The sequence below is a fragment of the Rhinatrema bivittatum genome, chromosome 4 (assembly GCF_901001135.1).
Source record: "Rhinatrema bivittatum chromosome 4, aRhiBiv1.1, whole genome shotgun sequence".
NCBI lineage: Eukaryota > Metazoa > Chordata > Amphibia > Gymnophiona > Rhinatrematidae > Rhinatrema > Rhinatrema bivittatum.
The window spans coordinates 110,432,449-110,459,880 of NC_042618.1; the positions used below are offsets into that span (position 1 = coordinate 110,432,449).

The 27,432-nt window shown below is 42.1% G+C and overlaps 1 protein-coding gene across 1 annotated transcript in view; it reads left to right on the forward strand.

Moving 5' to 3' along the window:
* The window catches only part of MAPKBP1 (mitogen-activated protein kinase binding protein 1), a 408,115-nt gene that overhangs the window by 50,601 nt on the left and 330,082 nt on the right, over positions 1–27,432 (forward strand). Inside the window, exon 3 of the mRNA XM_029597450.1 lies at positions 27,036–27,127. Within this exon, the coding sequence (XP_029453310.1) occupies positions 27,036–27,127 (92 nt within the window). The remainder of the gene's footprint in view (positions 1–27,035; positions 27,128–27,432) is intronic.

The window sequence follows — 27,432 nt, forward strand, 5'->3', positions numbered from 1 at the left end:
TTTTTTTTTTTTTAGGAAACTGGCTAGGATTTTGAGGGAGTGATTTTTGTTTTGAAATATACTTTTGGAAATTGATTATGACCAAACCACCATGTATCCTCAGTTTTGGCCCCACAAATGGACTGCTGTGGTGGCAGAGTATTGCCCAAAATCACACTATACAGCCAAGGGCCTAGAGGAAGTGCATGTGGCCACCTTAAGGATAATTTGTGTTCTATCCTGAGGAAAGGCCTAGCTGTATTTGTTTAATTGGAGCCTGAAGGTTTGATCTCTGTGTGGCACATGATACTTTGTCTTACTGCAACCAGGAGCAAAACACAGCAGGGAGCCCGGTGTTGCCTAGCAACAGAGCGTCTGCAGCTGGAGTTCTGCTAGGAGAGATGAGGAAGGAGCCTGTGGAATCCTGGGAAAGAAGGAAACCCTGTGACAGGAAATTTGGATTACAGATGTAGGAGTGGTTTTTGAAGTCAGCCACAGGACTGGAAAAGAAGGGGGGGGTGGGGAAGCTTGTTTGATGCTTTAATTACTTGTTTGCTAACAGTTTTCCTGTTCAGTAAACTTTACTTTTTTGTAAGTAAATTAAGGTGGCTCTCCTTTCTTCTGCTCTGTTTCTCTGTAGCCATTTCTCACATGAATATCTGCTGCCAAATTGAATGAAAGCTTCAAGATTGTGCGGTGTCAGTACACATAAGAGACTGTCCCTGATATGTTCAGTTTACAATCTAGTCAAGATACAAAAACCTTTAGAAAATTACCATGACAGAATTTTATAATGCTCGAGTCAGGTATAGAGCACAGTGGTAAAGATCTGATGGAGAGAGAGGAGCAACAGGTAGAAAGTGTGGAAAAAAGGATATACTTTTGACAGCCATGCAGGGTGGTGGTAGGAGTGGGATTTAAATTGCATTTTTAGACTGCCTTTACAGTTTTTGCTCAAGGAAGATTACAACATTTTCAGTTACAATAAGGGTTGAGAGGTAGAATGGGAGGACATGAGGGGGAGCGAGTATTGGTTTAAGCCAGGGGTGGCAAACTATGGTCCTCGAGAGCCAAAAACGAGGACCTGAGGTGGCCACCCCTGGTTTAGGCAGTGGTAATTTGAGTGCTCATTTAGCCATGTGGTAGAAAACCAGTGAGAGACAGTCTTAATCCAGGCAGACTAGATGGGCTGGTTAGTCTTTTGTTGCCATTAATTATATGACCTTTACAGTGAACTTGGTTAAAATCAGCCAGGCTATGATCATGGAGAGCCAGGATTTAAGATTTAAAAGCAACCCTAAATAGATATTTGTTTAGGTGAGATTTGCATATAGCTAGTGAGGGAGCATGAAGGCACACCAACTTGAGAAGGCTAGTCCAGGCATGCATCACAGAGTCAGGAATTGGTGATGGAAGAGAAGGGCACAAATAAAATCATCTTGCCCAAAGAAGGGAGGTCAAGAGGGAAGGGTGTAGGGAGAGAGGAGAAGTAGTGAACTGAGGGGTGAAAACACTTGTAGGTGAATTGTATTAACTAGTTCAGAAAAAATGCTAAAGGGTTAATACAAGGAGCATGGGGGGGGGGGGGCAGGGCACTAAACTGAGATGTACAGATTATTGCTTGAGCAGCATCCAAAAATTTAGATTTTTTTTTTTTAAATTCTTTTTTTTAATTTTTCAGCATACAGCACAGACAGTGATACAAAATGCAGGCAATACCAGTACTACAGCAATTATAGACGGCTATTTGAGCTACTTTTATAGTTTATAGACAATGATTAATACATAGTTGACTCCGGCTTATCTGTCCTTTGTCGCTGGACCAGTCATCTGATATGACAATACTGATTAAATACCCCACACATTTTCATATTTTGAAAATTTCCCTTTTTTTTTTTTAATTTTTTATTAATTTTGAAAGTATACAAACGAACAAAGAACCAGAACATCCATATTGCTTAATCAACTGCTGAATCCCTGCTTCCCTCCCCCTCCTTCCCAATAAGTTCAATGGGTAATAAGTCTCCTCGGTGACTATTATTCAAGTTGTCCCTTGTAGTTCTTGTTCAGTTGTGTCCTCTCCACCATCCAAGTCCGCTGTCCAAGGGTCCCAATTGATGCCTGTGCTAGGGGCTAAATACTGAATAAAAGCAGACCAAATTTTTGCTGTGGTTATAGACCTCTTTGGCATATCAGGTAATGAAATGGCATGTTCCATAGAGCAGAGATGAAGCATCTGTCGGAACCAGTGCTTATAGCTAGGGGTACTTGTCTCCAACCAATTTTTAAGAATGACCTTTTTCCCCGTCAGGCCTGCTAAAATAAGAAACCACCGCTCATGCGGTGGTAAACATAGCCGGGCCGTAGAGTCAACCCCAAATAGCCAAAAAGTGGGGTCTAATGACAACCTCTGTTTTAGTATATGAGCACAGAATCGACGTATTCGTCTCCAAAAACGAGCTATGTTTCTACAGTCCCAGAAACAATGAAAGAAATTGCTATCTTCCTTCGAACACTTTGGGCACTGCTTGGATTGTGTAATCTGCATTTGTTGCGCCTGTAGGGGGGTAATATAGCTCTGCCAAAGAAATCTATGACCAGTTTCCCGAAATGAGATATTGTCCGACACCAGCTTCAGTTCTGTAAAACAATTCTGAAATTCAGTAATCGTTAGTGAGAATAAAGGCCATGCCAGCCATTTTTTGTAGATGGGTTCTGATACCTTTGTATCCTGCAGATTTACAATCTCTTTGTAATAATATAATGTGGAAGGCCGTTTACCTTTCCCTGTTTGTATTAAATCTTTTAACCTTTGGATTTCTACAGTCTCTGCAAGCTTGGGGTGTAGCGCCCTTATAAAGTGGTGTATTTGGAGGTATGCATAATGGTCCGTATGCGGCAGGGCATAACGTTGTTGGAGTATGGGAAAGTAAGTATATCTCTTGTTGCTCTGTCATACAGGTCAGCTATATGGGTCAGGCCTTGTGCAGACCACCGATGGAAAACCCTTTGCTTCCCTGGTAAAAACAATTCATGACCTGTGATAGAGAGTAGTGTAGTCAGCCGGGTCGGAATTCTCCCAATTTTACATAACTGTTGCCAGGCGTTTCTACACGTACGTAATAGTTCCTGTTCTTTAAGGTAATGGGGAATCAGCCTTATATCTAATTGTAATAAGGGATTTAAGGAAGTCACTCCATACCATTCTCGGATATAATTATACGGTGTGAAGGTTGACGTAGAAAACAGCCAGTCCCGAACGTGACGTAAAGTACAGGCTAGATTATATACCATTAGATCCGGGCATTCTAGGCCCCCTCTCTCCCTAGGGCTCTGCAGAATGTCTAATGTTAAGTGAGCCCTCCTGCCCTTCCAAATTTTCCCCTTTTAAGTCAAATCTCAATTTTTCAATATCTGCCATAGTGTGTACTTGTGTCCGCCAATATGACAGACAAGGATTGGATTTCCAAAAGCTTGCGATTGTAAAGTGAACTGCAAGCAATAACTGCCCAACCAGAGCTCTATGTTTTTTGGGCATCTCATCTGCAGCAGGAGAGAGCCATCTCATCTGCAGCAGGAGACCTAAAATGGGCCCAGTATGACTGATTGATCTAAAGTATTTGGTGTCTCCTGTGTAATGTGTGACCAGAAGTACTGTATGCCTTGACAGTTCCACCACATATGGAAATATGTACCAGTCTCTCCACATCCTCTCCAGCACTCAGTGATGCATCCAGAAAAAGCTTTGCATAGAAGAGGGGAGTCTATATTTTTTATGTAATAATTTTATCATAAGCTCTGTCCTTCTAGTACAAATAGCTGAAAGGGAGATACCCAAATACCTTTTTAAGAATCCAGATTCAATCACAAATCTGTATTCCAGACATCAATAATAAGTTGCGTGTTGCCCCCCCAAACTTGGCAGCCAATTTATCTGGGTAAAGGATCCTTATGCCTTTAGCGGAGGCCTCCACATCCAGTAAATAGGTCTCCATATTATTTAAAATCTCCAGTGGCTTGTCCAGATCAAACCATCCTGCTAATGCTCTTTGTAATTTCAAATATGAGGCTAGCGAGTTGGAAGCAAGATCATACTCTAGCTGCAATTGCTGGAAAGTCTGAAACTGCTCATCGTCCCAAAGTTGAGCCATCAAAATTAAGCCCTTATCTCTCCAAGCCTTCAACTCTGGAGAAAAGGAACATCCAGAAAGAGTTGGGTTATAGTATATAGGAGCCATTGGAGAGACACTCTCAGTCCTTACCCAGGAATTTTCTCTCCTACCTCCAAACCTGTAGGGTATGGGCTAAGATTGGACTGGTTTTGCAAATGTACTGACATAGAGGGGCGTCAGATAGCAAAAAGGGGAACATCACAATACTAACGTCAGCTTGTTCTTTCTCAAGTACCAACCATAGAACATTTGAATTGTTTAACCAGGCTTTTAAACCCACTAACCTTGGCCCCCAGTAGTAGGTCAAGTTTGGCAAGGCCTTTTAGGAAGCCACAACCTATTAAGCTTAATACGCACCTGCCTGTGTTGCCAGATATATTTAATTATTGAGCTGTGCAGATCCACAAAGACTGTTGCCAGAATCTTACAGGGTAGCTGCTGGAATAAGTACAGAAGCTTAGGGAGTATGTTCATTTTTAATAAGTTGATTCTTCCTGCCCATGAAACAGATAAGTCCTCCCAAGATGGCATGTCTTGCTTCACTTTCCCAATCAAGGGAGAATAGTTCTTTACAAACAGCTCTTTAAACTCATGAGGAATATAGACTCCTAGGTATTTAAACCCCTTCCGTACCACTCGAAACTGACAAACATTCCGGTATGATTACCTCTAGCCCTACCAGGAACAATTCAGATTTGTCATAGTTGACTTTGTATCCTGAAAGCTCACCATACTTAGTCAAGAGGTCAAGTAAGGCCTGCCGTGTAGTTATGTTGGTCATGTATACAAGGACATCATCTGCATATAGGAAAATCCTCTGATCCCTATTCCCCAGTTCAAACCCTTTCATATTTGGGTGTTGTCTAATGGCCATAGCAAGAGGGCACAATTGCTAAATCAAAAAGAAGAGGAGAGAGGGGGACACCCTTGCTGGGTACTGTGAGCTATGTGAAAAGAGGAGGAGAGGGAACTATTAATAATTCTTGCATTAGGTCTATCTGGAGTAGAGGAGTAGACACTGTCTCTTCTTGTGACCTTGGGCAAGTCCCTATACCCTCCATTGCCTCACTTAGATTGTGAGCCCTCTGGGGATAGGAAAATACCTACAGTACCTGAATGTAATCTGCTTTGAAGTGCTGAAAAAAGTGCAAAAAGCGGAATATAAAAATCTGAAAAAATATCATACATCACCTGAACCCACTTAATGAACATGTCTGGAATATTTGCATGTTCCAGCACCGCAGAAATAAAAGGCCAAGAAAGCCTATCAAAGGCCTTCTCCGCATTCAGTGAGGCCACTGGACCAGGTATTCCCCTGCTTTTAGCTAAGTGCAAGATGTTAAATATGTTAGTTATCTAATATTGTAAGCAGATAGCCTGACTTGTATGAATCTTGTTTGATCGACATGTATAAGAATAGGGAGAATTGGATCTAGGCGTAACTGCAAAAATTTTTATATCAGAATTTAATAAAGAAATTCACCTGTACAAGCTACAGTCCATTTCGTCCCTTCCTGCCTTATGAATAAGCGATATATAAGCATCCACCATATCCCCAAAGCTCAATCCCTCCTACACAGAGGCATTGAAAATAGGCAGAAGAAAAGGACCCAAGTCAGGCAAATAATTCTTAAAAAGGTCTATAGAATACCCATTAGGACCTAGGCACTTCTCTTCTGGGAGAGCCTTGACCGCAGGAGTCCGTATCCCCTTAATAACGAACCTGCAAGCCATTTTTTTTTGACTGCTCTTGCTAAAAGGGCACCCAGTTTATCCCTGTGCTCATACAATTTAAGTTTTGTATTCCTCAGAGCTTGGACAGTTTTCCCCACCTCTAAAGATTTAAGCTCTCTCCTCTTCTTCTCTAGTAATTTGTACATTTTAGCCAAACAGTCCCTTTTATGTTCAACTTCCAGACTCTGCATATCCGCCAATAGCATGTTTACTTTCTTGTCTCTCTTTTTGGCGAAATCTGGTATATCCAATTATTTTCCCCCAGAGAAAAAACCTTAAAAGCTTCCCATCTGAGAGTGTGTGTGTGTAATCTGCCTGTGGATTATGCAAATTGTATTCCTCTATAGCAGGGGTCGGGAACCTTTTTGGCTGAGAGAGCCATGAACGCCACATATTTTAAAATGTAATTCCGTGAGAGCCATACTAACTACAACCCCCCACCCTCCTGACTCCCCCAAGACCAGCCAAATTAATTTACTACAACCCCCTACTCTCCTGACGCCCCCAAGACCTGCCAAATTAATTTACAACAAACCCCATCCTTCTAACCACCCCCCCCAAGACCTGCCAAAAGTCCCTGGTGATCCAGCGGGGGTCCAGGGCTCGCAGACAAATCTCAAAACCCCCCACCCTCCTGACGCCCCCAAGACCTCCAAAATTAGTTTACTACAACCCCTCACCCTCCTGACACCCCCCAAGACCTCCAAAATTAATTTACTACAACCCCCACCCTCCTGACCCCCCCCCCCCCAAAGACCTGCCAAAAGTCCCTGGTTGTCCAGCGGGGGTCCGGGAGCGATCTCCTGGACTTGGGCTTTCGGCTGCCAGTAGTCAAAATGGCGCCGACGGCCCTTTGCCCTCACTATGTCACTGGGGTCGACCAATGGCAGCGGTAGCCCCTGTGACATAGTAAGGGCAAAGGGCCGTCGGCTGCCAGTAATCAAAATGGCGTCGACAGCCCTTTGCCCTTACTATGACACAGGGGCTACCGCCGCCATTGGTTGACCCCAGTGACATAGTGAGGGCAAAGGGCCATCGGCGCCATTTTGACTACTGGCAGCCGACAGCCCAAGTCCAGGAGATCGCTCCCGGACCGCTCCTGGACCCCCGCTGGACCACCAGGGACTTTTGGCAGGTCTTGGGGGGGGGGTCAGGAGGGTGGGGGTTGTAGTAAATTAATTTTGGAGGGTGTCAGGAGGGTGGGGGATTTTGTTAGATTTTTACTTTTTTATTAAAGATTTGTCTGCGAGCCAGATGCAGCCATCAAAAGAGCCATATCTGGCTCCCGAGCCATAGGTTCCTGACCCCCTGCTCTATAGCTTCTCGGAGCAAATTAGGAAAATGTTAGTCTCTAAGGAGAGACACATTGAATCTTCAGGTCAATAATTTGGTTTGCAAAGCAGTCAAATAAGAACCGCTACTGGGTGATGATCTGACAGGTCACCAGTCAAAATATCACTATTAAGAATTTTTATTATCTCATTGGGAGTACACAGGAAGTAGTTAAAAACATAAGAAATTACCATGCTGGGTCAGACCAAAGGTCCATCAAGCCCAGCATCCTGTTTCCAACAAAGGCCAAACCAGGCCACAAGAACCTGGCAATTACCCAAAAACCAAAAAGATCCCATGCTACTGATGCAATTAATAGTGGCTGTTCCCTAAGTAAACTTGAATAATAGCAGTTAATGGACTTCTCCTCCAAGAACTTATCCAAACCTTTTTTGAACCCAGCTACACTAACTGCACTAACCACATCCTCTGGCAACAAATTCCAGAGCTTAATTGTGTGTTGAATGAAAAAGAATTTTCTCCGATTAGTTTTAAATGTGTTACTTGCTAACTTCATGAAATGTCCCCTAGTCCTTCTATTATCCGAAAGTGTAAATAACCGATTCACATCTACTCATTCGAGACCTCTCATGATCTTAAAGACCTCAGCCATCTCTTCTCCAAGCTGAACAGCCCTAACCTCTTCAGCCTTTCCTCAGTTGAGCCTACTGTACATATATTGTGCCTAGGTGAATAGAAAGTGTAGTCTTTTTCAGTGGGCTGCTGATGCCTCCAAATATCGGTTAGCTGAAAGACATTTATAAGAGCCACAACAGGAGTAGAACTCATAGAACCCTCCATTGGTTGAGATTTCTTGTCGACCAGTGGATCAAGACGAGTTCCAGGCCTCTCGTGTACAGAGATTGTTAAAACCAAAGGATGTAATAAAATCAGCGAGTTTGTGGTAAAATATTGCTCACTTATAGTAGGATAACGTTCAGATTTGTCCAAGACTCATTACCCCGCAGATTTGTCCAAGACTCATTACTGCATTTCTGCACTACTAAGAAGAATTGACAGGTATGCACAGTCTTCTAAAACCAAAGCTGCTGTCTCTGACCAAAAATATCTCCATCTGGTTCTGTCCTCGCTGGCCTCAAAAATTACCCGTTTCCACATTACATTGTTGGTGGGGGTCCATATATTCAGGGGGGCTAGAATCCAAACAAGTCTGGGGAACCAAAGCGTGAGGAACATCGAGCCACAATTGTAAGTTAGTGCCATAAAATAAAAATAAGATTGAACGGTATCAACAAGGACTTCTGCTCACCAGCCTAAGCCCTGAAGGCGATAGTCCGGACTCCGCTGTTTGCGTAGATTAAACTCATAAACTGTGAAAAAAGGAGAGCACTAGTTCTCTGCCATGTTGTTGAGTTGCTCATCTTGCAGAAAGTTCTCCATGGATACCACATCGTTGAATAGAACTGGCTTTCTATTTACCTGTACCCACAATTTAGCTGGGTACATCATAGCACACTTTTGTTATACTTCTGAAGCTCCTGTTTCACTCCAGTGAAAGCCATTCATTTTCGCTGCCATTCCTCAGAGAAGTCCTGAAAAATCATGATGTGACTGCCCTGATGCTCCAGTTCCTTTGGCTCATGTGCTGCAATTCAGGATCAGGTGCTTATCGAAATTATATTGCTTGATGAGGACTGCCCACGAGTGGCCCACATGTCCCAGGATGGGTATGCGACAGGCTCAGGTTATCATTATCGTGCTGTTCTTCTTCGGTGTGTGCAACAGCTTGGGCAGCCATTTAAAAAAGTTCTGCACCTCATTGCGGCCTTCTGTCTTTTCAGGTACTCAAATAAGCCTGATATCCAAAGTCTATTTTCAATATCATCAATTTTTTTTTCCAAGTCTGAGTTAAGATTTCTTTCTATCTTATCTATCTTAGTTCCTGAGGAAGCAAGCGCCATTGCAAGATCCATTATTTTTGCATCTGTTTCCTCTAGATGCATCATGTCATCTTGTATGGATTTTACTAATTGCACAACTTTATCTACAATAGTCTTAAGTGGAGGTAGTACTAACTTGAATTTATTCAGCAAAGGTTTCCATAAAGGATCTTATACAGTGATTAACAAAAATATTCGACCTCCTAAAAAGTCATCAAATGTGTGTGAATTTCAAATGACACTTAAAACAGATTTTTCCAGACAGTATATTTATTGGAAATCAGTATGCTCTTAAAGTAAATTTTCAAAGTTACAATTCATTATTTCTCTGCATTTTTTGTAAAATAAAATGAAAAACAAAAAAAATGCTACTTGTATAGGTATTTAGCCCCTTCAGACTATGACTTGGTAGAGCCACCTTTTGCTGCATTACTAGTTTGTCTGTTGGGGTATATTTCTACTAGCTTTGCACACTGTTTGGGAGTGATTTTTGCCCATTCTTCCTGGCAGATTTGCTTCAGGTTGTTCAGGTTGGTTGAATGAAGTGTTACGCGTGCCGTCCGCGGCAGACCCACGGCGCGGCCCTCTCACCTTCTTACATGATCTCCAGCTCCTGTTTCCTTCTCGCTGGTGGCGGTGGGCCGTCGGCTCCGACCTCGGGCCGCCCCAGTGCCTTCGGCTCTGCCATGGTCCCCAGTGTTTCCAGTCAAGATACCAGTGCTCGATGGCCCTTTCTGCGTGGCCTGTGGAGAGAGACCACCACCCTCACACGCCCCTCCCTAGGCGCGCGGGCATTGCTAATCCTTTTGAAGGGCCCGTGGCGGGAACCTGGCCGTGGCCCCGGATGATGACATCAGACTCTCCAGTGTATTTAAGCTCAGGCCTTGCTCCATAGTGTTGCCTTTGCAACAGGTCTCCTCGTACTCAGAGTACTCATTGCTGATAGAGAACCTTCTCTATTCTGTGTTCCTGACCTTCATTGTTCCTGGTTCCTGTCTTCATCATTCCTGCCTTGTCTATGTGTTGGCAGTCACCAAGTCTTCGACTATATTGATGCTTAATCACAGACTGAGGAGATTCCGTTACTTTCCTGTGCGGGAACACACGCGCAGCTGCAGAGAGCAAAGCTCTGTTCCCTGCTTTGACAAGCTCCGCCTCCCGGGCCTGATTGACAGATCCCATGACAGCATGGCTAATTCATCCTGCTATCTACAGAAACATCGTTTACGGTAAGCAAACTTGCTTTTTTCGGCTTAGTTTGCACTAACAAAAAGTAACAAAAAAGTAACAAAAATAAACGTTTTTTGTTAGCGCGCACTAACCCGAAAAACGATTTTCACAAAAATTCAGGGGAAAAAGTGTTCATTTCGCGACTTAACAGATATCGTACGATATTTCTTAATTTGTTATATATTTCAATTCATTATAAAAGCGATTCACATCCCTACCGTTTAACATGTGGTTGGCCGCGTGTTTTCGATGTGGGTCTATTACCCCATTATACTGTAAGGGGTTTTAGTGTGTCAAATATGCAGCCAAACCCCTTGGAAACTAATAGCGCTCATAACATGCAAATGCATGTTGATGAGGCTATTAGTTAGTCACTCAGGATACCAAAAGTAAAATGTGCAGCCAGGTTGCACGTTTTGCATTCATAAATTAACGCCTGCCCAAGGGAAGGCATTAATTTATGAGCAGCCTGAAAAAGTGTACAGAAGAGCAGAAAATACTGCTTTTCTGTACACCCTCTGACTTAATATCCTAGCGATATTAAGTTGGAGGAACCAAAAATGTCAAAATAAATAAATAAAATAAAAATAATAAAAATAATTTTTTTTAAAAGTGCCGGCCGGTCCGGTTAGGAGAATGGACGCTCAATTTTAATAGTGTCTGTTTTCCTAACGAGCAGTCAGCATTTGTTTCCTGAACCCGCTGCCAGAGCCACCTCTTCTGGGCTAAGGAGGCACTAGGGGCGCGTAATTTAAATATAGGATCGTGCGTCCAGGAGAGGTGGCTGGGTGCGGATTGGGAGAGCGGGCGCTCAACATGGAGCACCCATTCTCTTGTGTTTCTTACTGAATCGACCTGAAATTCTGAAGGAAAAATATAAAATCCTACATAGGAGAAGAATTCTTTGCAAATTCTGCTTTGCATAGAATTCTCATAAAAGTAAAATAAAAACTGTTATAGGCTTATATACATGTCTTACAGAACCAGAGCTTGGCTTTAGCCTACAGCAGCATCATGGAAAGGAAATGTGAAGCCTCAGCAGTGCGGACATAGAAAACAGCTGGAATAACACAATCGTGTAGTATGTCCACCCGGTGCAGGAATGTAATCGTGGCAGACTTGCCTTTTCAGCAGGCAGGTGGTGGAAGGAGTCTGCAGCCCTAGGAGATCAGAGGCTTGTGTCCTGGGAGAAAAAGGGGGACGCCTCTACAAGCCCCCCTGAAGCAGACCTGTGGTGATTGAGAAAAAGGAGCTGCAGCCTGGTGCACCATGCCGCCCCCCCCCCCCCCCCCCCCCAAAAAAAAGAATACAAAAAAAAAACAGGAGAGGGGAGTTCAACGTGCTCAGCCTATGCAAAAGGCTGAATGGAGTATAGGAGTAGGGAGAGCAATGGGCTATGAACCAGGGAAGCCAGGGTTCAAATCCTACTGCTACTCCTTGTGACCTTGGGCAGGTTATTTCATCCTCCATTGCCTCAGATTGTGAACCCACTGGGGATAGGGAAATACCTAGAATACCTGAACGAAATCCCTTTTGAATTGGCTGAAAGATGGAATATAAATCATATAAAATAAATAAACTCTGGTTTGCACACTTTTTTACTCCCAGTGCATTAGCATAACATTTGCTTACTACATCACGAGATACATTTTATTTTAGCTCATGCACATTCTTAACACACAGCTTATTATATCGTCCCGCTGTACAATGTCTGGGTCAGAGACTTATATGCCGTTATAAAGTGCCCTGGTTTGGGATGCTATAAAAATGCCAGAAGAATGTCTTTTAAACTATTTAGGCTGCTTCTCTTATCCAGTGTTTGCAACAGTTACAGATAATCCTGAATGGTATGATTTGGTTAAGAACATAAGAAATTGCCATACTGGATCAGGTCAAGATTCCATCAAGCCCAGCATCCTGTTTCCACAAGTGGCCAATCCTGGCTACAAGTACCTGACAAGAACCCAAACACTAAGTAGATCCCGTGCTACTGATGCTAGTAATAGCAAAGGTTATTCTCTAAGACAACTTGATTAATAACAGTTAATGTACTTCTCCTCCATGAACTTATCTAAACCTTTTTTAAACCCAGCTACACTAACTGCACTAACCACATCCTCTGGCAACAAATTCCAGAGCTTAATTGTGTGTTGAGTGAGAGAATTTTCTCTGATTAGTTTTAAATGTGCTACTTGCTAACTTCATGAAGTGCCCCCCTAGTCCTTCTGTTATTCAAAAGAGTAAATAACCGATTCACATTTACCCATTCTAGACCTCTATCATATCCCTCCCTCAGCTGTCTTTTCTCCAAGCTGAACAGCCCTAACCTCTTTAGCCTTTCCTCATAGGGGAGCTGTTCCATTCCCTTTATCATTTTGGTCACCCTTCTCTGTACATAAGAACATAAGAAATTGCCATGCTGGTTCAGGCCAAGGGTCCATCAAGCCCAGCATCCTGTTTCCAACAGAGGCCAAACCTGGCAATTACCCAATCACTAAGAAGAGCCCATGCTACTGATGCAATTAATAGCAGTGGCTATTCCCTAAGTCAACTTGATTAATAGCCGTTAATGGACTTCTCCTCCAAGAACTTATCCAAACCTTTTTTGAACCTTCTCCATCACACTATATCTTTTTTGAGGTGCGGCGACCAGAATTGTACACGGTTCTCAAGGTGCGGTCTCACCATGGAGCGATATAGAGGCATTATGACATTCTCTGTTTTATTCACCATTCTCTTCCTAATAATTCCTAACATTGTTTGCTTTTTTGACTGCTGCAGCACACAGAGCTGATGATTTCAATGTATTATCTACTTTGATGCCTACATCTCTTTCCTGGGTGGTAGCTCCTAATATGGAACCTAACATCGTGTAACTACAGAATGGATTATTTTTCCCCTATATGCATCACCTTGCACTTACCCACATTAAATTTCATCTGCCATTTGAATGCCCAATCTTCCAGTCTCGCAAAGTCCTCCTGCAAATTATCACAATCTGCTTGTGATTTAACTACGCTAAATACTTTTGTATCATCTGCAAATTTGATAACCTCACTCGTCGTATTCCTTTCCAGATCATTTATAAATATATTGAAAAGCACCGGTCCAAGTACAGATCCCTGAGGCACTCCACTGTTTACCCTTTTCCACTGAGAAAATTGACCATTTAATCCTACTCTCTGTTCCCTGTCTTTTAACCAGCTTGTAATCCATGTAAGGACACCAACTGCTATCCCCAGCATGCTCGCACAAGCAGTGTGTGATGTCATTTGTGACATCATAGGTAATGTTACCTAATGGAATACGGTTTGAGATCATTTATGCTTTCTTCCTTTGGCTACTGTTAGAGGATGAAATGAAATGTTAGTGAACTGTTTAAGAACTTTAAAAATAACGTTAACACGTTTCGGTGAAACCGAGTAAATATTAATACTAGGGTCCTTTGGAAGTGTTTCATAATGCTCTGTTACAAGATATTATACACTTTTGTAAACCGTTATGATGGCTCAACCGAATAACGGTATATAAAACTCATCAAATAAATAAATAAATAAATAATAAATTGAGGGTTCTGCTTTATTCTAAGTCCCCCAATGTTTGTTTTGTGATTTTTCAATTTTGTAACAAGCAGGGATCTGGTTTTCATGTCATACTTCCTCTTTTTCAGAGGGTCTTTTTATTTCCTGTAAAGAATCAACTTATTCTCTGTGAGCCACTAAACTGTTTTTTTTTTTCTCTTTTCCTCTTTCTATCTGTTTCTGGGTGTTGAGTAAGTCGGATGATCACAGCTCCCCACCTCCAGTGCCTGTGATTTTTGTTGTTGTTGTTGTTTTTCTTGCCAGGATATTGCAGAGGCTTACCATAGCTATCTACAGTCCCTAGCACCCGGTCTTCCCCCCCCCCCCCCAATCCAGGTATTTTCCAGCCCTGCTTAACTTCCAAGATCTATTGACTTTGGGTACTCTCGGGCCAGTGTTGGTGGGATGGTTTGTTGATGGCTGTCAATAGTCTGAAATATTAATTGGCAACTTTTTAAAAATGTTCTTGCAAGAACATGTTTTGTCTTACTAGTAGATGCCAGTAAAAAAAAAAAATGTGTGGGGCAGTGACAAACACCACTCCCATCACTGCTCAGCCCCAGCATGCTGACACATGCTATCCCCTTCTCTAACCAGAGAATTCTTATTCTTTCCCCAGCCCAATCCAAGCACTTGTTCTCTCTTTCTCCTACTATCTGCTAATGTCTGGGAGTTCCACTCTGCCTCCTCCACTCTTGTGGCCTGGAGGTTTCTCTTCCTCCCTCTGGTCCCATGGCCCTGGGCAATCCTATGCCGCCATCTTGTGCTACATGCACAGCAGCGGGGAGTGCATGAATGCTTTTGTGCATATCTGCTCCCTGCCAGCCCCTAAACTATGCACATGTGTGGGTATAAACGCCTACGCTCCTCACTGGATGGTGAATGCTGTCACTTACTTGTGCACTCTATCAGTTGCTAATCCGGACACCATCTAGAGGGCTAAATGTATTGTAGATAGATAGAAGATAGAAAAGCTGTGACCAACTCCATAAAATTTTTTTTTTTTTAATTAAGAGGAAGAAGAAGATAAAACTAAATTTGAATTGTACTGAATTATAAGTTTGAAAGAATTCCGTTTTCTGTATGTTCTAATGCCTTGTAAGCATTGTAGATGGCTCTTCTCTGCCTTTTGTCTTTTTATCTGGTTATGTGACTTGAGATGGCATTGAATATATACATTTATTTATATTTAGCTCATGCGTTTTTCATTGGCAGCTCAAGACAAGTTAGATACAGGAGAGCTGTCCCCAGTGGGCTTACAATAAATTTTGTACCTGAAATAGTGGAGGGTGATGTGACTTGCTTACAGTCACAATGGAGGTCAGTGTGAGAAGTGAGATTTGTACCCTGGCTTCTCTGATTCCCAACCCACTGCTAAAATGACTTGCATTCTCCTGAATTTCTTTTTAATCTCTTCTTCCCCTTGTCTCACAAGCTTTTTTTGTATATCCTTGTACACGCATGTGACAGAAGAAGATTGCTATCAGGACCATAGGGGGAGTGGGGTGTGTGGTAAGGGCGGTGTAATTGCACAGAGCATGTCTTTTAGAGGGACATAGTCATACCTGGGAACTCTTGACTTCCAGTCACCCTGAGACTACCATGGATTAGGGGGGGGCGGGGATAGAGGGAGGGCAACTGCACAGTGGGACCGGATGCTCACAAATTTGTATTCCATTAAACACTCTTACATGTTCACACTTTACTTTCACTGCTCATTCTCTCACATGTCCATTTACACCTTTACTTCTGCCATACTCCCACCAACACACACACACTCACTCACGTCTCTCCCTCTTCCATATACACATACCCACTCACTTTCACACCCATGCTCACTTGCTCTCAGCTCTCTCCTACTCACCTGCATACACTCTCAGATTTCTTCTTCCTACACAAATACACACTCACTCACTCTCACAGACATGCTCATTCATTCATTCTCTCTCCCCCACCCCCCTTTCAAAACACATTAGCAACAGCAGACTCTAACTTGGGCTCCTGGAGCAGCAGCAGCCTCTTCCTTTTCCTCCTGCGCTGCGGAAGTGGACGCTGCCTGTTTCTTACTCCTCGTTTGATGCACATGCAGGAAATCAAAATGTCGATTGGCCAAGGCAAACAGGATGGGGCGGGCAAGTGGCTGGATACAGGAAACAAGCTGTGCAGGAGCAGGTGGTGTCACAAGGAAGCGAAGTTAAGAGTTAAAAAGGTCCGGAGATGGTAGAAATCACTGACGCGTTCCTTCTTTTTCAGCCACACAAGACTAATGGCGTTCCTTTCTTCTTTCCGGGTCCAAGCAGAATGGTTTTGCTACAGCACCCGGAGATTTCCGGTATTAGCCTGGAGACCTGGTAATTCTTTTAGAATTCCAGAGTCTCTGGGCCAAATCCGGAGAGTTCCCAGGTATGGACATAGCATATGGACAGCTCTCAGACTATCGCGGCACGTCGGAACTGCTTCATTTTTGCCACAAGTGGGATGGCCTCTGCTAGCGGTGAAGATGGAGCAGGCCCCGGTGAGAGAGAAGAGTGAGTGTGTGTGTGTGTGTGTAAGACTGCATGCCTGGGAGGTGAGAGAAAGCATGTGTGAGGGTGCGTGCTTGTTTGTGAGAGAAGGGAGCCTGTGTGAGGGGGTGTATACGTGACCTAGAGAGAGGGAGCCTGTGTGAGAGAGAGAGGGACAGAGCAAGCCAGTGTGAGTGACAGTACTGTGAGATGGGTCAAACTCTTGGAGTGGAAATAGAGTGGAAGGGATTGAGCCTAGAGGGAGAGGGGAGAGAAAGTGGCAGATGGAGGAGTTGGGGGTCTGCGAGGGCAAAGTGAAAGAAGACTAGCTGGTAGAAGAGACAGTGAACTTCTAGGGAAATTCTGTTCAAAATATTTAAAACACTGCATCTTTAAGTAATAACTTCTTTCTGTATTTCATTTTAAATTAATTACTTAGACTGGCATGTATATTGTGTTATTTTGACCAATATAAAGTATGCAGAATTTTGCAAAATTTAAAATTTTTGTGTGCAGAATCTTTTTTTATTAGTGCATTTTCCAAATACATTTCAAGAAATCACTTGAATTGCAATCAGAGGCATACGAAAATACAAGATCATAAAGGAAAAATTTATAGACAAAAGAGAGAACAATAATATTGTCTCATATAATCTAACTAACCTACTCAACAGCTTAAACTTGGTACTCAACGCCTCTAAGACAGAGCTTCTCCTCATCTCCTCAAATGAAAACAATATCTCCCCACCATCACCACACAATTCTCTCATTACCTGTAAGCAGGTTAGAGACCTTGGAGTAATTCTAGACAATCGACTAAACCTGAAGAAAATGGTCAATACAACCTCCAAAGACTGCTTCTACAGACTACAGGTTCTAAAACGACTTAAACCACTCTTATTCTTCCATGACTTCAGGACAGTCCTCCAAGCGCTTCTGTTCGCCAAAATAGATTACTGCAGTGCCCTGTTCCTAGGCCTCCCCAAATCCACTACCAAACCACTGCAGATGATACAAAATGCGGCAGAGAGATTGCTGACCAGTACCAGCCGCGGCGAACACATCTCACCCATCCTCAGGAACCTACATTGGTTACCAGTGATTTTCAGAATTCTATACAAATCAATCACCTTAATTCACAAAACCATCCATCATCAACTTCAACTCGACCTGGAAATCCCACTCAAACTCCACTCCTCAAACAGACCAACTAGAGATATCCACAAAGGCACTCTGAAATTTCCCCCCACTAAAGCCTCACGCCTTTCTACGACCAAAGACAGAGCTTTTTCGATAGCAGGCCCATCTATCTGGAATAGCATCCCATCAAATCTCAGATTGGAGCCATGCCTCTTAACTTTCAGAAAAAGACTTAAAACCTGGCTCTTCCACCAAGCCTTTGCCGATCCACCAGACAATCACTAGTTGTCCTCACACTTACCCGGTCTGGCATTTATACTCACGAACAATGGTCCCTGATACTTCGAGGTTAAAGCACCTTTTAAGCTTTTAACCCGTACGCTCTATGGTAACCCTTATAGTTATTTCCTGCCTTATCTTCTTTCCAGCTTGTTGCAAGCTTCCAAGTTCCCCTTCCCTGTTGATTGTAACTTTGACTTATTCTATCTATTCTACCTATTGTTTTCTTTCGTTTACTTGAATTGTTACTCCAGTTATACCCTTGTTATAAATGTAAACCGATCCGATATGGTTATTTACTATGAAGGTCGGTATAAAAAACTGTTAAATAAATAAATAAAGTCTTCTATAGCAGGATCCAAGTCCACTACCACAGGAATCTTTCTTCCATTCTTTACAGGAAAGGATCTAGCATAAACAGGGAGCAAAATCAGTTAGACTAAATTACTAGAATCTTACGCTCTATCAGGAACAATAGGAGAAGAACTTAAGAGCTGGTACTTTATCACTCAAGAACAAGGAAAGTTGTGAGGGTAGAAAAAAGAGAGATGAAACATTCTGGTATCTAATAATACATTTGCAGGGAAAAGGCACCCAGTTCTAATACTCTGGGCCTTAACAACAAAAACTGCCTCCTCTTTCTTTGTCAGTCTAGCCAATTCTGGATAGGCACAAACTTTGAGATCCAAAAATGTTTCCACACAACAATGAAAAACATCCTTAATATCCATTTTCTATCAGATTTCAGGAGAAAAGATACAATAAGTGTAGCAGGCGTAACCGATTTGCTTCTGCATAATTTCCAATATGTTAGAGTAAGATCCAACTGAGGTGACTCAACAGTTGTAAGAACCAGAATCCCCTTTTGATCAGGAGGGTCCTTTTTTAAATGGTGGAATATAATACACTCTTGAGACAAGAGGCAATGCTTGCTCAGGGATTTTAAGAATCTCAATCAGATATCTCTTCCACATATCTTTGGGCGTAATTAAAGGATCTTTTAGAAAATTAATAAGATGATTCCTTCCCCGCACTTGATTCTTCACTTGTTCCAGTCTGTTGGAAATAAACTGATTTTCCTTAATTATATTTTCTTGAATATCTGTTAGGTTGCCAATATCCTTTTTCAGAGACTCACAGGAATTTTTATTTCACATTAACGCCATTTTCAGCAGATTTTAAGTGATTATCAAAAATACCCAGAGAACTAACTACTGGGCTCATTTGGTTAAATATATTATTGTTTAAAGTTTGTATCGCATCCCAGATAGCGTCTAAGGTAATTAAAGTAGGTATTACCAGCTCTGTCTTCTGAATAGATGGTACATTAAAGACTTCTCCTACCATTCACCGAAAAACAGCGTTTCTAGTAAAGTCCCCGGCTTCATCAGAGATTACAGGGAACTCTGGAGCGTTCCCCAATGAGCTTCCATCCTCAAATGGCAAGCCGGCGCCATCCCCATCTTCGGGTAGCGCCATTCCGCGGGGCTGGTCTGAAGATCTTTCCTCAGCAGGGTTAGCCAGAGCCGTCCATTCTTCCGGGGATAGAATTGTTTCAAGCTCAGGGAGAATGTCGGATCCAACTTCCTCCTGACCATTCTCCAACGAACCAGCTCCTGGAGTTATGGCTCTCCGCCACACATGGGTGTCCAGCGGGCCCAGAACTCGAGTCACTAAAGAAGCAGACAAAGCCTCTCATTCTCTGGCCCGCTGCTTCCTATCGGAATGAGGAATTTCCAAAAGAAATTCAAAGGATCAGACAAGTGACCTCAAGAACGTCCAGCTAGGTCAGCCATCTTGGTTGTGAGCAGAATTTTAAATTTTTTTGTGGAGAGTTCCCCCAGGAGTAATAATATGCAAAAATGTTAATGATGCTTATGTTATTCCAGTACAGGTCCGAATTTCTCTAACCTGGGTACTGGGGAAAACATAGGAATTAAACCTGAGTTGTGTTGAGTCTGTAGCCCATGGGAAGATTTTTCTAAAGTATTATGTAGCATGATTCTTAGCTTAGTTATTTTGGCCTTGATCTTTTGGCTGAGATTGAGAACCTACTTTGTGGAGGTTGGGGATGGGGAGGTTATGATTTAATATCCTACTACCCAATATCATTCAGGACACAGAGCTAGTTGGACCCTAGCCATAATGGGATAATTACATTTTCTGTTAAAAAAAAAAAAAAAAATCAATCTCTGTAGGGCTCTAGATAATTTAGTAGTGGCTGTGGTTTCTTGTTCTTAAATTGAGCCTCCCTTGCTAGTTGCTCCCTGTCCAGCTCTCCTTCTAGGATCCCTGTGTTGATATTGACATTCCTCGCACAGAGAATCCTCTTTAGTGTTCTCTATCAGAGTCCTGAAGGCTCTAATAAAGCAGTCTTCCTTCTCTCTGATGGTTCAGGTCTTGATTTGTGTCATGAGAATGAGCAGGATTTGTACTTTACTTTGAGGATATGCCAGCAGGCTTATGTATCTGATTTTTATATTCCGCTTTTCAGCACTTCAAAGCAGATTACATTCAGGTACTGTAGTCATTTAGAATTTGAGGAAGTGTTTTCCTTGACCAAGTTTGAGATGACCGCTGCAGCCTGGCATTGTTTTGTTTCAGCTTCCAAAAAACAACAAAGCAAAGCTAAAGCTATGAGGAAATTCCAGTGTTAGTTGCTGAGAATAGGCTTTGTTTGAAATTTCTCATTTCTAGTTGTTGTTCCCCTTCTGTTAGCTGGGTGAGCATGGGTAGTGGAGTTGCTGCCACCTTCTTTATTGCAGACCACCATTGCTTGCACACCAGGGCTGAATAGTTATTTATTTTTTTTAAATTTATATTCTACATGCTTCCTAAGCTCATGGTAGATATAACATCATACATACAAAATTTATGACACAAAATATAAATCATAAAACATACATAAGTTGCAACATAACATGTAAACAAACATGGAGTGATCTTTGCAATATTATAGGCTATCTGGCTGACAACAGTCCATTTTATTTGTCAACAGTGTGAGTTATGTGAACCAACATTCACCAGTTTGGAATGGACACATCCCCGCACACTCTATTCAGATTGCAAAACTAGGTCGGTGGTATACATGACACATTGCCCCTGTGTCCTTTTAATTGGTTGCACAAGTTGTGCGATGCACATCAGACTCATTGAACACCATAGCTGCTTAAACACTTGCAAACTCTCAGCTCCCGTAGTAGGACGCTGTCTAGATCATCAACAATCTTTTAAAGATCTTTGCAGGACTGTGCTACAGGTGATTTCTAATTCTCCATGGGGAGGTGATACTTCCATTATGTCAACGGGAGTAGTTTGGATATTTCGTTTAAATATAGTAGCACAAAAGGTCTAAATGAGTCTATTGAATGGAACACTCTCTAAATGACAAAAGTCCTGCAGGAGAGCACAAATAATCACACATTTTTAAAAGCTTTAGTAAATAAGCTTTTAACTACTTTCTGAATGCTTAGGTTAAGCAATTAGCTTAAGTTGCTTGGGGGACGAATTCCAATATATAGGATCGCCAATCAAAAAAGCTCAATCACGGGTCTCACCAAGCCTTGGGTAATGCATGGAGGAAACCTCTACCAAACCTATATTTGCTGAGCGTCATGGTTTGCCAGGATGGTGTATTCGCAACATGGAGTTCAAAAACAGTAACATCACGAGCATTAAGCATTATATGAATTAATGTTGCATTTTTAAATTTTATTCTCCACTGGATGAGAAGCCAGTGGAGAGACTGTAATGCTGGTTTAATGTGTGTAAAGTTTACCCTTTCAGTGGGTAAACTTGAGGTGCTCATTGTTAAACTTAGACACTTTAAGATTTCATCAGGATTGGCATGCTCCTTTTATACTAGACAAAGAATATCTGTGCTCAGTCCGTGACAGCCTAAAGTCCACATATTTGATCTACTCTAGATTGTGAGCTCCATGAAGAAGGGATTGTTTCTCATGGGTTTGTCGGTAGTTCAGTACGATGTCCGTGTTGATTGATATATCTGCAATACGGTCTTTCCCATAATAGTATCCTGTCAGTATCAGCCAAGAGTCCGACATTGTGGTCAACAGATTGGTAGGCTTCCACAATGTGGATGCATTGCTACAAAAACTTCTAAACCAACTTTCAATTGAAAAAAACCTGTTATGAAGAGATCTTTCTGAGTCGGTAGAAGTGGGTATGTGCTAATGGTACAATCATTAAGGACTCTTTAGCTGGAAAATCCTGCCATTTACCTTCAAATAAGTTGCCATTTGATTGGTGTATCAGTGCAGGATAATGTTCTATTTGAAGGTAAATAGCCTTAGTGATTTGAGTCTGACCTCAAGCAGGTGCTATTTGATACCCTTAATCATCTTTATTGCTCATTGCTGCACCTTTTCTTGGTCTGTTACTACATCTTTATTTATTTATTTTTTTAAATAGATGATTGGGATGACCGTAAGTACATGAAGTATTGTAACATGGGTGCACTATAGATTTACATAAATTCCTTAATTCCTGGCATTCACATTTGGCCAAAGTTTTAAGAAAATATTCAGAGTAATTGCAGAATATCCTTTATAAGTGGTAATGGCTAGAGTATAGCCATTGTGTTTAAGTAGTTAAGGTTGTTTTTATTCCATATGCATTACTTTGCTCCTTTTGTATCCATCCACAAAAGTTGTTTCTTTCCACTAATGGAACCAGAGGCAGCATGGTTTCACCAAGGGAAGGTCCTGTCAGACTAATCTGATAGACTTTTTTGATTGGGTGACTAAAGAATTGGATCGAGGAAGAGCACGCGATGTCATCTACTTGGATTTTAGCAAAACTTTTGATACGGTCCTGCACAGGAGGCTAGTGAATAAAATGAGAAGCTTGGGAGTGAGTGCCAAGGTGGTGGCCTGGTGGATAGCAAACTGGTTGAAGGACAGAAGACAATGTGTGATGGTAAATGGAATTTACTCGGAAGAGAGAACGGTGATGAGCGGAGTGCCGCAAGGGTCGGTGTTGGGACCGGTCCTGTTCAATATCTTCGTGATGGACATCGTGGATGGGATAGAAGGAAAGGTTTGTCTATTTGCAGATGATACTAAGATCTGCAACAGAGTGGACATACCGGAAGGCGTGGAGAGAATGAGACTGGATTTAAGGAAGCTGGAAGACTGGTCGAAGATATGGCAGCTGAGATTCAATGCCAAGACGTGCAGAGTCATGCATATGGGGTGTGGAAATCCGAAAGAAATGTATTCGATGGGGGGTGCACGGAGCAGGAGAGAGACCTTGGGGTGATAGTCACAATCTGAAGTCGGCGAAACAATATGATAAGGCGATAGCTAAAGCCAGAAGAATGCTGGGCTGCATAGAGAGAGGAATATCGAGTAAGAAAAGGGAAGTGATTACCCCTTGTATAGGTCCTTGGAGAGGCCTCACCTGGAGAACTGTGCTCAGTTCTGGAGACCGTATCTCCGAAGGGACAGAGACAGGATGGAGGCGGTCCAGAGAAGGGCGACAAAAAAGGTGTATGGTCTTCATCAAATGCCTTATGAGGAGAGATTGAAGAATCTAAATATGTACACCCTGGAGGAAAGGAGGAGCAGGGGTGATATGATACAGACCTTTAGATACCTGAAAGGTTTAATGATCCAAAGTCAACAACAGACCTTTTCCATTACAAAAAAATCAGCAGAACCAGAGGTCATGATTTAAAACTCCAGGGAGGAAGACTCAGAACCAATGTCAGGAAGTATTTCTTCACAGAGAGGGTGGTGGACGCCTGGAATGCCCTTCCGGAGGAAATGGTGAAGATTAAAACTGTGAAGGATTTCAAAGGGGCGAGGGTAAACACTGTGGATCCATAAAGACTCGAGGAGGTGAATGAAGAGAAGAGGCATGGGGGTGGCTTGCGGGAATGACTGCTACTTCCTGGTGATTAATACCCTTATTCAATAAACATACACATGGTTAATGCGAATCCAACATTGCTCTATGCTTCAATGGCAAAGGATTTGCATTCACAAATAAGCGTGGGAGTAGTTTGCTTGTTGCGGCAGTTACTACCCTTAACCAATTAAACCTGATACTTCACTTTGAATACATATACACGATATGATTTGTAAATTATACAAGAATGTCGGTATATAAGAATTCAAAATAAATAATAAATAAATAATATACAGCGCAGCTCACTGCTTCAGCGGCAGGGGGGAATGAAGATAGGATTTACATTCAGACAACTACCAACTAGGATTGAATTGCATAGTCTGGGTAAATAAATAAGTGTGGGAGTAGCTTGCTTATTGCGGTGGTTACTACCCCTAACCAATTAGGCTTGATGCTTCACTTTTATGCAGCTCCAGCACTGCTCTCTACATCAATGGCGGGGGTGGAAGGAAAATTAGAACCAAAAAGTTACCAATAAGGGCCCTGACCTCAGCAGTCAGAGTAAGAGATAAGTATGAGAAAAATAACTGTGAAAGCTTGCTGGGCAGACTGGATGGGCCGTATGGTCTTCTTCTGCCGTCACTTCTATGTATCTGTGTTTCTATGTAATGAGCAACTTTTAGCACTTGTGAGTTGGCCTCTGAGAGATCCTGCACTAAGTAGAGCTTGTGCTTGAGCAATGGGTGAACCAATAGATTTGTACAGTCTGCCTCTCAACACAATCTGAGGGTCTGCTAGACTAAGTATCTCTGTTTTGCCATTTCAACTCTTGACCCTGTAGACTTGGGTATGGAGATGATATGGGGTGGTCCATTCCACCTCTGCTCCTGCAGGAAGTTGCTCAGTCACCCATGCTAATATCAGTGGCAGAATCTCCCAAGTTTGCCTGCTGCATCCCGTAGGCAGTCACAGGTAGGATATTCACTACTTCTATTATGATGAGGAATTTTCCTGCATGTTTTCAGGCATTCTTTTGCCACAGTGTGACTTTACCAAAGAGTATCTCATGACCTGTGGTTGGCCACGATCCTTCAGAGTCTGGTAGTACTAAAAGATATACTTTGCACTTACTGTGCTTTGTAAAAGTCTTCACATCCTTGTACATTTTTCACATTCTGCCATCTAAAAAATACAAATCAAAATGTATTAAAGTAGTTTTTCACTGATCTACACAACATACTCTACACTTTCAGTGTGAAAGAAGAAGTATAGAAATATTTCAAAAGTAATTTAACAAAGTCTTTATTGTACAAGTCTTCACACCCTTCATCATAGCAAACCCAAATTAGGTCCTAGTTCAAACAAATTGCCTTAAGTTCCATGAGTAGTTAAATAGAGCCTATCTATCAGGCCGATTCAGTAAAGTCCGCGGGAGAGCAACAGGAGCGGCGGCTGTCAGTGGGTTTGACAGCCGACGCTCAATTTTGCTGGCGTCAGTTCTCGAGCCCGCTGACAGCCACGGGCTCGGAAACCGGAAGCTGGCAAAATTGAGCGTCCGGTTTTCGGCCCGAATTCAAATTTTTATTTTTTTTTTACTTTTTTTACTCTTCGGGACCTCCGACTTAATATCGCTATGATATTAAGTCGGAGGTCCCGAAGAGTTGATGGCCCTGTTAGGTCGGGGCACCTAATAGGGCCATCAACATGCATTTGCATGTTGAGGAGCTATTAGGTGCCGGGGGTTGGACGCTCGTTTTCCTCCCCTTACTGAATAAGGGGTAAGGGAAAATGCGCGTCCAATAGCAGGCTAACAGTGCGCTCCATCGGAGCGCACTGTTAGCCTGTATGTCCAAGCACAGTAATTGAGCTGATTTGAATACTCCTTGATAAAGAATCAAGCTGTTTCTATTGTATGAAGTGTTAAGTTCATCACTGTAAAATGGAAACAGTTTTACAAACACCAAGATAGTCCGTCCCTCCAAAGTCAATAGCCATGAGTTAAAGAAACTGTTGTAGAAGGTCACTAAGAGGCCTAAGATTATTTTTAAAAGAACTACTGATGTTTTTGGCTGAGACTCAGGAAAACGTTGACTGTTCAATAGTTTCAAGAATACTCCACAATTATGGCCTGTATGGGAGGGTGGCAAGAAGGAAGCCATTGCTGAAGCAAAGCCATACGATCGGTGATAAAGTTTTCATGTCTAAGACCAAAAGTGGAATTTGCTATCTTGGTGCTAAGCAATATGTGTGGCATAAAATAAACACAGCACATCACCCTGCTAAACCGTATGCTAAGTAACAACAAAGATTTGGCTAAAGAGAGAACTCTATATGTGTTGCTAGAGAACACATATAGAGTTCTCTCTTTAGCCAAATCTTTGTTGTTACTTGTTGTGGATTTTTGGCTTTTATAAGAGTATTTCAATTCAAACCGTATGCTAAAGCATGGTGGTGGCAACATTATGGTGGGGATGCTTTGCAGCAACGAGACAGGGAGGCTTGTGAAGATCAACGGAAAGATGGATATGCAGATTCTGGAGGAAAACTTGTTCCAGTCTGCCATGGACCTGGGACAGCGGAGTAGATTCAACTTTCAGCAGGACAATGATCCTAAGTACAAAGTAAAAACAACACTGAGTGTCCTAGTCAGTTAGTAGATACTAGTCCTAAATGACTTGTGACTGTTACTGCTGCAAAAGGAGCTTCTACCAAGTATTGTCAAGGGGTATGAAGACTTATGCAATCAAAACTTATTATTTTTTTTTTATTAATTACTTTTGAAATATTCATTTAATTGTGCTTTCATGGTAAAATATAGAGAGAGGAGTTCTCAACTCAGTTCTTGGGACATACCTAACAAGTCAGGTTTTCAGGATATCCACAATGAATATATATGATGTAGATTTGTATCGAATTGGAGGCAGTGCATGCAAATATATCTCATACATATTCATTATGGATATCCTGAAAAACTAGGTATGTCCTAAGGGACTGGGTTAAGAACCACTGGTGAGAGTATATGTTGTGTAGACCAGTGAAATAAATTCTAGCTTTAATGCATTTTGCTTTGTATTTTTTAGACAGCAGAATGTGAAAAATGCACAAGGCCCTTGTTAGGTACCTTAGCAGTTGCTCGTTGTTCAGCTGACACATTGGATATTGTGGATTTCTTATTAGCAGATGTGAAATATATCCCAGTGTATTAGAATTTATGATCATAATATCTGTGTTGAGGGTGGGGTGTGTATTTTACTGCATGCATCCCAGTCATGGTCACGCATCCTAAAACTGTATTCTTTCCCTTCCTATCAGGTAACCTTGGAAAAGGTGTTGGGCATTACAGTGTCAGGAGGCCGAGGACTAGCCTGTGACCCTAAGAGTGGACTCATTGCATATCCAGCTGGGTGAGTCTTTGGTCATGCAATTTCCAAGTGCATGCTTTAGGGGGAGAGGGAGACAGGATGGTAAAAAGAACCTCTTTATTTACTTTAACTGATTTGATTACATTTGTAGTACGAGTCTTCATCACAAAGCCAGGCTAGTATTTTTAAATGGTTCTGAAAACTGATATTGAATACAGTTCTAACGCATTTTATTTCTCAGCCTATCTTGAGGGTCTACTGTTAAATATGAGTAGCAGATCTGATGGCATTCAAGGCTAGGGCTCATTAAAGGTGTAGCTAGAACATTAAACCATTTATAATAGCAC